The 10,164-nt window shown below is 47.4% G+C and overlaps 1 protein-coding gene across 1 annotated transcript; it reads left to right on the forward strand.

Moving 5' to 3' along the window:
• The first annotated feature begins 1,355 nt into the window (after positions 1-1,355).
• TBL2 (transducin (beta)-like 2) lies at positions 1,356-5,195 on the forward strand. The gene is made up of 7 exons (XM_006889683.1): positions 1,356-1,487; positions 2,616-2,746; positions 2,968-3,152; positions 3,585-3,736; positions 3,968-4,094; positions 4,360-4,512; positions 4,733-5,195. Exons 1-7 carry the CDS (start codon positions 1,358-1,360, stop codon positions 5,193-5,195), a joined length of 1,341 nt encoding a protein of 446 aa, XP_006889745.1. The 5' UTR covers positions 1,356-1,357.
• Positions 5,196-10,164: the final 4,969 nt, after the last annotated feature.

Raw genomic sequence — 10,164 nt, forward strand, 5'->3', positions numbered from 1 at the left:
ATGGCACTCTGAAGGATTATCACAGTGTGATCTTTCACAAGCAAATTGTCAGGCCTTTCTCGTGAGATGATTCTGGGTGGTCTTGAGGCACCGCTACTTGGGTTTGAACCACCATCTTTTCACGAAGCAATCACTTAACCATATGTGCCACTACCAAAGTGCAGGCACATAGCACCTCCCTGCTGAATCCTCACAACCAATTGTTGGGTTTCTCCCCCTCTGGTATTTTCACATACTGATCCAGAGACGCCAATTTTGTTCCTTCTTGTTCTTTAACAAACAGCAGAGGCTCTTGTGGGTTTGTTGAAATTCAGCTGGTATTCACCGCTACCCAAAGTTTCCAAGTTTATCTGACACCATTCTTATGACCTCATCTACCTGTCTTTCAAGTGTTTGCTGAAGAGACTCCATACTCCAATTCCCGAAATTCCCCAGTTCCTCTGCTTCATGGTTAAAATATCCTAATGAAAACCTAAGGGAGCTCAGTGCTTAAGAAGCTGAGCTGCAATCGCAAAGTGCACCTAAAGGTTCAAATCCACCAAGCTACTCAGCGGGAGAAGGATGGGAAATCTCCTCTGTGTGATTTGATTAACTGCCTATGAAAACCCGCTGGACGGTCAGCTATGGGTTGGATCCGGCACACAACGACGACAGTAAAGGTCCAACTAAATTTGCCCTCATTCTATTAGGATTTTCCCATCGGTCAAATGCCTTTGAGCTGTGGTGCTGGGAAGAGTATTGAATGTACCATGGACTGCCAAGAAAACAGATTGATTCATCCCGGAGAGGGTTAAACCAGGCTGCTCCTTGGAGGCAAGGACTCTGAGGTTCCGTCTAACATACTTTGGACATGTTGTAAGGTGAGACCGGTCCTTGGAGAAGGACATCATGCTTGGGAGGGTGGAGGGACAGCACAGGAGAGTAAGACCCTCTATGAGGTGGATTGATTCAGTGACTGGGGTAATTGGGATGCGAGTGTCAGAAACAATGCGATTGGCACAGGACAGAGCAGAGTTTAGGGCTGTTGTACGTAAGGTCGCGGCGACTCGACGGCACATAACAACATCGGTCAAATGGGGAATATTAACTGCAGCCCAGGCTCTTAGGAAAAGCCAGTACAGAGATGCCTTTAAAAAGACTTTGAATAAGAGATTATAGGTAAATTATTAACAGCACTAAGCAGAGCCACAGACCCCGTCAACACAGCCTCCATAGGCCCCGCCCCCTGACGTCCCGGTGGCCCCGCCCCTCCCTCACGTGCACGCACGCGTCCGTGCGTCCGTCAGCGCGCGCGCCCCCGCGGAGACGTGAAGACGCCCGCGTCTACGGAGGTTGAGTTGGCTGCTACCCTGTCGAGATGGAACTGCCGCCGGTTCCAGAGCTGGTGGGGCTGTCGCTGCTGCTCGGGCTGCTGGCGCTGGTGGCGACGGCGGCAGTGGCGCGGGGGTGGCTGCGCTCGGAGCTGGACACGGGCGGCCAGCCCGCCGGTGAGTGGCGCCGGGGCGGGAGGGGCGGCTCGCGGGGACCCCGCTCCCGGCCCGATCGACCGACCTTCCAGGCTCGCAGGGTGCCGGGGCCTCCGGGGTCTCAGTTTCCCCCGGCGTCTGGAGCCTTGGCCGGGATGGTCGCGCCCTTGTGGGCCGAACTTTTGAGAACTTGGGGCGGCGTTGGCACTTCTCGGTGGCCGGACTCCGGCCACGTCCCCTGAACTCCAGCCTCTCCCCCGGGCTTCCTGTGCGAGCGCGTTGTCGGTGGTTAAGTTGCGCTACGTGGTCATTAGTTTATGAAGATAAATAAGAGGAGAAGCGGGACGTTCTGGAGGTTTCACTGCAAGCCGCAGCCTTGTTGAGTAGCCGCTGCTTGGAGCTGCACACGTGGTAGAACCATTTCCATTAAGGAGCCCAGCTTGGGGCAAGGGAGACAACTAAAGATATACGTGGAAATCGAGCGTGAGAAGTTGCAGGAGAGGGTCGTGTTGGAAACTCAGGGAGGGACAGACCAGCCCTTCTAGTGAAGGAAAAGGGGGGTGGGGGTGGGAGGGGATGCCAGGGATTCTCCACTGAGCCAGGAACCCAGAGATAGAGGCTTGTACGTTTAAGAATCTGAGAGGATGTTTGCAATCCCAGAGGTATCGAGGTTCGAATCCACCAGATGCTCTGCTGGAGGAGGAGGAGCAGTCTCCTGTCCCAGTCAGATCCAATTTGATGGTACACACACATAAAATAATAAAAGGCATCTAAGAGGATGTTAGAGAAGGAAAAAGGATCTTTCTGTCAGTAGCAGCAGTGGACATGAAAGCAAGGAGTCCTGAAATAGCATTTAGGCATAGATCGATGGTAATTGATTTTATAATACAGTATATACAGAGTGAGATCGTTGGAGACACAAGATGAATTTATGAATGTGTGAAACTCAGTGTATATGAATGTTACACAATGTGTATGAATTTTGTATGCAAACCAACACAAACTAAAAGTGGGGAGGGGGAAGTGGGATTTTATTTAACAAAGTGGTTTAACTTGGGCATTACCCAAGGTCTCCAGCAAATCATAGGTGAGCAGTAAATGCTTACAGAATGAACAAATGGATGAGTGATGTGCACCCCCCCCTTATAGTTCAAAAAGCAAATGGATCTCCACCCGATAAATCCTTGGGATCCAAGAAGCAGAAACAGCATCAGCGAATCCGCAAGGAGAAGCCTCAGCAACACAATTTCACCCACCGCCTCCTGGCTGCGGCACTGAAGGTAGGCGGGTGCTTGTGCACAAACACAAACACCACCGACTTCTGTTTTTTAGTGCTCTGTAGCTCTGTGGTCAGAGTCAGTAGGGACGCTCCAGCCTCTCCCTTCTCCTGTCCTGTCCTCAGCTTGCTGTTAATCTCAGCATTAGACAGTTCCTCCGCGTCACCTCCGAAGGTTGTCTGCCTGAGAGGTGGCCATGCACATGTCTGTGTCCCTTCTCCTAGAGCCACAGCGGGAGCATATCTTGCATGGACTTTAGCAGCAACGGCAAGTACCTGGCCACCTGTGCAGATGATCGGACCGTCCGCATCTGGAGCACCAAGGACTTCCTACAGCGTGAGCACCGCAGCATGCGAGCCAATGTGGAGCTGGACCATGCCACCCTGGTGCGCTTCAGCCCTGACTGCAGGTGGGAGAGGATGGGGCCTCAGGTTTGCCTGCAGAAGCCCAGCCTCAGGCTTCTGTCCTTCCCAATCCTGGCTGGGGGTCATGAGCGTGAGCCCGGCATCCCCCGTAGTGTGGCAGAAAGAAAGCATCCAGCTGGCTTAAGCACTACCTCGGGTTCCCTGTAGGACTGTGCAGCCATATAGCAAGGAAATGCCAAAGCCTGGCTTCCACATAATTCTTGGAAGCTGTAATAGCTTCCTAAACATAGGAAGAGCCAGAGCTCTGGAATGTCTGTCTGCTGAAGGTTTTGAAGAGCATGAAGTGGCTAAGTTGTGTGGCTGAGCTGAATGGCATGAAGGGAGATGTTGATTTTCCCAGAGCTTAGTGTCATATACGGCACACGTAGTTCTCTGCATGCAGATACGTGAGCGACTTGTCTGCTACCTGTCTCTAGAGCCTTCATTGTCTGGTTGGCCAGTGGAGACACTCTCCGTGTCTTCAAGATTACCAAGCGAGAGGATGGGGGCTACACCTTCACAGCCACCCCAGCGGACTTTCCCAAAAAGCACAAAGCACCCGTCATCAGCATTGGCATTGCCGACACAGGTGAGGTGAGAAGCAGTCAGGGTGGAGCTTCCGGGCAGAAGAGGGAATGGCCCCAGTTAAGTCGGCTTGAGGGAGCAGACTCAGTGCACTCTGAGTTACAGTGTGACACAGGCGCTGGCTTTCTTTTCCTCTGGACATCAGAGACCCACATAAAAATCTTGGAGAGTGACCCTCACTTGTGCCATTACTGTCACATCTTCCAATCACACCTGTTTCACCTTCCTCCTCCAGGGAAGTTCATCATGACAGCCTCCAATGATACAACCATCCTCATCTGGAATCTGAAAGGTCGCGTGCTGTCTACCATCAACACCAACCAAATGAACAATACACATGCTGCCATATCACCATGTAGCAGGTGAGGCAGGAGGGGCTGTGGCATCTGGGATGGAAAGATAATGGGGTGGGGGACAGAGACGGGCACACAGGACGATGCTGCGGTTGGGGCAGAGACAGCACAAGACATCAATTCCTCCATTTACATTTAGATCTAAGGTGTGTAGAGGCACTTTTGTAACAGTGGTACATGGATAGGTGGGAGGTTATTGACATTTTTAGGCAATAGGCCAGTTTTTAGGAAGATGCCCAGTTAAGCCTTACAGGAATTTGGCATTATATGACAGGTTTGTGGCTTCTTGTGGCTTTACTCCGGATGTAAAAGTTTGGGAAGTTTGCTTTGGAAAAAATGGGGAGTTCCAGGAGGTCGTGCGAGCCTTTGAACTGAAGGGCCACTCTGCAGCTGTGCACTTCTTCGCTTTCTCTAATGATTCCCGAAGGTGAGTGAATTAGCTCCGATTTTTTTACCAGTGTTTCTTCTGGATAACCAAGGTCTTCTGCCTGTCGCATGCCACAGCTCTGAAGTGGGTGGGATGCTTGGCCCTCCACAAAAAGACGTAGCAATGGCCTTCTTAACTGAACTCCTGACATGTCCAGTGCCTCTCCCTCCCTCTTGCCAAGATGTGTTTGGGGTTAGAGCTGTGCTTTTCCATCCTGCAGGATGGCATCTGTCTCCAAGGATGGTACGTGGAAACTGTGGGACACGGATGTGGAATACAAGAAGCAGCAAGATCCGTATTTGCTGAGAACAGGCCGCTACGAAGAAGCGAGTCGTATGGTGTGCCGTCTGGCGCTCTCCCCTGACGCCCAGGTCTTGGCCTTGGCCAGTGGCAGTAATATTCATCTCTACAATACCCGGCGGGGTGAGAAGGAAGAATCCTTTGAGCAGGTCCACGCGGAATGTATCACTGACTTGTCCTTTGACATCACTGGCCGGTTTCTGGCTTCTTGTGGGGACCGGGCAGTGCGGCTCTTCCACAATGCGCCTGGCCACCGGGCAGTGGTGGAGGAAATGCAGGGCCTCCTGAAGCGCGCCTCTAATGAGAGCACCCGCCAGAGGCTGCAGCAGCAGCTGACACAGGCCCAGGAGGCCCTGAAGAGCCTGGGGGTCCTGAAGAAATGACTCTGGGAGGAGAGATCTCACCTCCTGCTGCTGACGGCACCTTTCCCCCTAGCACTGTTTGCTGGAAATGTTCTGAAAAAGGAGTATTTTTATTTTTTTGATTGTTTTTTTCCATTGAAACTGTTGTTGCCTACTTACATCTCTCTTCTTACTGGTTTCACTCCAGGCCTTGACCTCCTAGGCTGATGACCAAGCTCTTTCTCTTGGTCCCAAGCAGAGGACTCTGTCTTCACCAGGTACCAAGGAGAGCGTTAAGTACGATATATAGAGAAAGCCCAGGCTTTTACCTTATAGCAACCATCCTGGTCCCAGAAGAAATAAACGACGGTGGAGAGACAACCGAGGAAACCCTTGAGTATTAACCAGCAGTTTTCTAGGGTTGGGAGAGTGGGTTCTTTTCAGTTACAAAACCTCATATGGGTTTAAGGAAAGCCTGGTTTCAGTTTAGCCAAGGCTTCTCACCTAATGAAAAAAAAAATTTAAGAGATTTTATTTTGTGCCTCAGTTTTCTTATTTGTGAAATGGCCAGTAATTTTCTTCTATTAGACAGTAATTTTCCTCTGTTGTCAGGGCATTGCAAGAATGTCAAGGGACAAATAACTTCAATTTGAAAGATGGAAAAGAATGGTAACATCAGGTATGATTTATTAGCTGCCTGGTTAAAATGAGAATCAAGCAGTTAGTTTAAAACCACATTAGGAAAAAAACCATATCCTTGCTTTAATTTGTGTGGCAAAATCCTACAATCCTGGCATGGGACTTCTCTCCTCCGGAAAGCTGTATCCTGCTTGAAGAGACCACTTTGCAGTTGATCAAATAAATAAATGCCTACTCTGTGCCTGACACCGAGTCAGGCATTAAAGATAACTTGTGTGAAACATGAGGATACAATCTTATCTAATAAGTGCTATTTGTTAATTGTTTTGTGCCATTGAATCAGAACTAACCCTTCAGCAGGTTTTCCAAGGCTGCAGATCACACTGGAAGAAATGACCCATCTTTCTTCCTTGGAGTATCTGGTGAATTTGAACCACTTTCCCTTTGAGTTGACAGTACAACACTTTACCCACTCAGCCACCAGAGCTCCTTGTTTAGTTCATAACTATTGAAGACTTTACAAGAGTCAAAGCAAGAGAGGATTGAATCAGGACAGGACAGTGGGTATGACGTTCATGGGATAGATTTCTAAGAGATTGTTGTTAGGTGCCTCAAGTTGAGTATGACCCATAGTGACCTTATGAATAGCAGATCTGAACACTGTCCTATCCTGTGCCATCCTCACACTTCCTAACACACTAGGATATGAGATTAGTATTTTGAGATTTGGATTTGAGAGCGTCGAATGAAGGAATTTGTAAGGCACAGGAGAAATTTAGGAAGATCGAGTGTAGGCAAAGTTTATTAATCCAAAATCGAGATTTTTGGTCTTCTAAAATTAATCTTCCCAAACACTAAATATTTGAATAAGCAAAAACCTTGAACTGCTGTCAATTCCAACTTACAGTGAGGGTCACTATGTCAACCTTGATTATTCCCTCTACCCTCCCTTGCTACCATTCATTCCATTAGAAAATTCTTTTGATTAAACTCCAAATTTTTTCTTTTTTCATAAAATATTTCGTCAGTTACTTATATACAGTCACGTCTAGCTTTCCCCCAGTCACACCTGGGAGGAGGGTGGCAGGAGTTAGCTTTCCCACAACCGTCGGAGTAACATTGGGATTACCTAGCTGGGTGGCTGGGTATCGCCCCTTCTGTAAGTCACTGACCCCTTTTAGCTTCACATTTTCTCTTGAATCTACAGTTTTGCTTCTACCCAGTCTCACCTGGGGTTCTGGCCTTTTTGTTCCTTCTGCTTAAACACATTGTCCTTCTTTGATAGCCTTATGCTTGTCATGATTAAGTGTTCAATTTAAAACTTCAGAGGGACCTCTGACCACCCATTCCGAAGTCCTCACTACCTGTTATATTACATCCATCACATTAGCATATTTATTTTGCATTACATACATAGTGCTGTCTTATTTCGAGGGAGCTCTAACGTCATAGTCCATAGGGAGTTGCATTACTAACCCAAAAGCCAACCAACCTGTCTGCCAGTTCGACCCCACCAGCAGCGCCTATGCGCTTTAGAACCTTGGAAACCTGACATAGGATCAACAATGAGTTCTGACTTGGCGGCAGTGAGATACTTGAGTATTTGTCTCCTTAAGGAGTTCCACTTGAAGTCACGGAGGCCAGCTGGGTGACATAAATGCATGAATTAGACCAGTTATCTGAGTATAAGACAATAGCAAACAGAAATTTGAACTGTCCTTGAGGTCATGAGGTCTGGATATAGGACAGAGATGAGTTGGCAGCTACTTACGAATCCAATCAAAGTTGCCTGTTTCAGAAAAGCTAGAAGTTGGCAGCTTTATTTTTTTTCCTTTTTAATTTGGCACACTTTGGGCCAAACAAAACACTAGTGTGGGCCAGATGCAGCTCAGTCTCCTAGTAGTTGTTAATAAATCCACTAGAACGTGAGCGCCACACGGAACAATCCATGTCTGTCACCTTTGCTCTCCACCAAGCACAGTTCATGGAAAGGGGCAAACGCTAAACGCTGAATTTCAGCCAGACACAGTTGTCAGAAATGTCACTAATCCTATGTGTATGTGGCCGTCCTCTCCCTATAACATCTGTAGTTTTATGTTCTATAGAATTTCTGACTGATTATGCCATAATGGGGCCTGGTGAATACTTGCTCCCTGAACAGTGAGACAGAAACACTTGATGTGTGTCTGTCTGAGAACTTCTAACATGCTGTCTCTGCTTATCCAGCAAGAGAAGTGACTGCACAAGGGTGAGTAGCTGCAGTCAGAAGTCTTAGGTTCCACTTTCAGCTGAGCCACTTAATGACTAGAAACAATGAGCGGCTCGGTCGTGCAACCTTGTGCATTTGTTTTCTGTTGCCTGCCGTGCAGGGCTGCTAGGGAGTTTAAAATATAAGTGAAAGCATTAAAAAAAGTCATTCTGGGGCTCCTGAAGAACGAAAACTCACTGAAAATGAGGTCATTTCTCTTGTAACCATCAAGAAGGTGCCTGGATATTAGAGGTCTAGTAGCTTTTTTGCATCCAAAACTCCTTGTGTGTGAAGGCAGCATATTCTAATACTACTATTTCAACTTCTCTAAGTTGCAGTTTCTCAAAATAAAAATTGTTCAACTATTAAAAATGGTGTTATGTATCCTATTTTTATCAGTCATCAAAAACAAAGTGTAAGTGCACCATTAAAAGCATATTGAAAGGAACTCTGCAATCAGGAAGGTGCCCGGTTTGAATCCACCAGATGCTCTGCCGGGAAAGGAGGGACAATCTCCTCCTGTACCAGTCAGATCTGATTTGACGGTCCACTCACACAAAAATAAAAAAAAAAAAATGCTTATTTCAAAAATTCGGTAATTGGAGACTAGGAAGTAAGGAGCCAGCACATAAAAGTTAATTCTTGGTGGTGGGTTACTTCATGCACTGTTGGGTAGACACACTATTGGCTAAAACTGATCGTATATCTAGAAACTTGAATATTGTTGGGATTCCTGTACTTCACAAAATTCCAGATAAGAGTTTTTTGGTGAGCACAGTTTGGTTTTGGCAGATAGCTCTTGAGGGCAGGCAATCTTTGGTTTCAGGGATTGGTGCACAAATTGAGTGATAGTCATGTTAATAGCTCGTGTGTGTATGAATGCCATATTATCACTGACAGCATTGTGCTTAAGATAGTCTTAAAATACTCTTTTTATCATGAATTTTATACCATTTCAATTTGTCATTTCTCACATAGTAGACCATGTGATTGTCTGATTCCCATTGCCAATACCAGTTCATTTCAGCTCACCAGTAAAGCCTTGGGGGCACAGATGGAAGCTTCATCTCACATACTTTGGGCATGTTGCTAGGAGAGGTTATTGGAGAAGGACATTATGCTTGGGAAGGTGGGTGCACGGTGAAGGAGAGGAAGACCCTCAACCAGGTGGATTGACAGTGTAGCAGTGGGCTTGAGGGTATTGGAGATTGTGAGGGTGGCACAGGGTAGGACAGGGTTCAGATCTGTTCGTAGAGTCGCTGTGTTGAGCTTGACAGCACCTAACAATAATGCCTAAGATCTCTCTGTTGGGCCGTTTCATTTTTGACAACTTCCCGTTCTCCTGGATGTACACTTCCGTCCCGTGTTCCAGTTCTAAAGGATATTTGCTGGTGCTTCCTTATGTTGAGTAGTGCCACACCAACAAATGAAAGTTTTTCACTGACTTACAGCTTTACTTTATCCTTGTCATTAAAGTTGGGCACATGACCAGGAGGTGCCAGTTCCTGGAGCAGGACATCTTGCTTGAAAAAGTAGAGGGTTCCCAAAATAGAGGAAGATCTGACTAGGATGGGTGACTGCCACCAATGGACATAAGCATAGCAGGGATCCTGAGAAGGCACAAGATCAGGTGTGGTTCCATGAGAGCTGACGGGACAGCTCACCTTCTGGCTGTGTCCTCAGAGACAGTACTCTTACTTCTTCCTGGCACTTGTTAACAGTGCACCAAGGAGCCACCACCTGTGAAAGTTTGGAAGCCTACAAATCATTTCCATTTCAGCCTATACATTTCAGTGAACTCTAGACTTCCACCACTGCTGCTTAAAGACAGCCTGGGTAGACTTCACAACATGTCACATGTCTCTTTTTCCAAAGAGAGGAAAACAGTGGTCCTTATCCTCTTGTCTCGCTCCTCAGCCCATGAGAGGAACTTCAGCATGTTAGACACTCCTGCTTCTCTTCAGACAGGTTCCAATAGGAACTGGAGTTGAACACTTGGCTCTAGACTAGAATTCTGGGAATCACCAGGCTTCTCAGGCCTGTCCTTCATCCAAGAGGCTTGTGTGAGTTGCAGCTTTTGGGTGGTAATGGATAATAGATGAGCTAAATGCTGTGGGGAACTAA

The sequence above is a fragment of the Elephantulus edwardii genome, unplaced genomic scaffold, assembly GCF_000299155.1.
Source record: "Elephantulus edwardii isolate Elephantulus edwardi_28Jun2011 unplaced genomic scaffold, EleEdw1.0 scaffold00080, whole genome shotgun sequence".
NCBI classification, from domain to species: Eukaryota; Metazoa; Chordata; class Mammalia; order Macroscelidea; family Macroscelididae; genus Elephantulus; species Elephantulus edwardii.

Coding starts and splice junctions, on each gene's coding strand:
- TBL2 (XM_006889683.1), top strand. CDS start 1,358: ATGGAACTGCCGCCGGTTCCAGAGCTGGTGGGGCTGTCGCTGCTGCTC. Junction 1,488..2,615: donor CACGGGCGGCCAGCCCGCCG/GTGAGTGGCGCC, acceptor CCCCCCTTATAG/TTCAAAAAGCAAATGGATCT. Junction 2,747..2,967: donor TCCTGGCTGCGGCACTGAAG/GTAGGCGGGTGC, acceptor CCCTTCTCCTAG/AGCCACAGCGGGAGCATATC.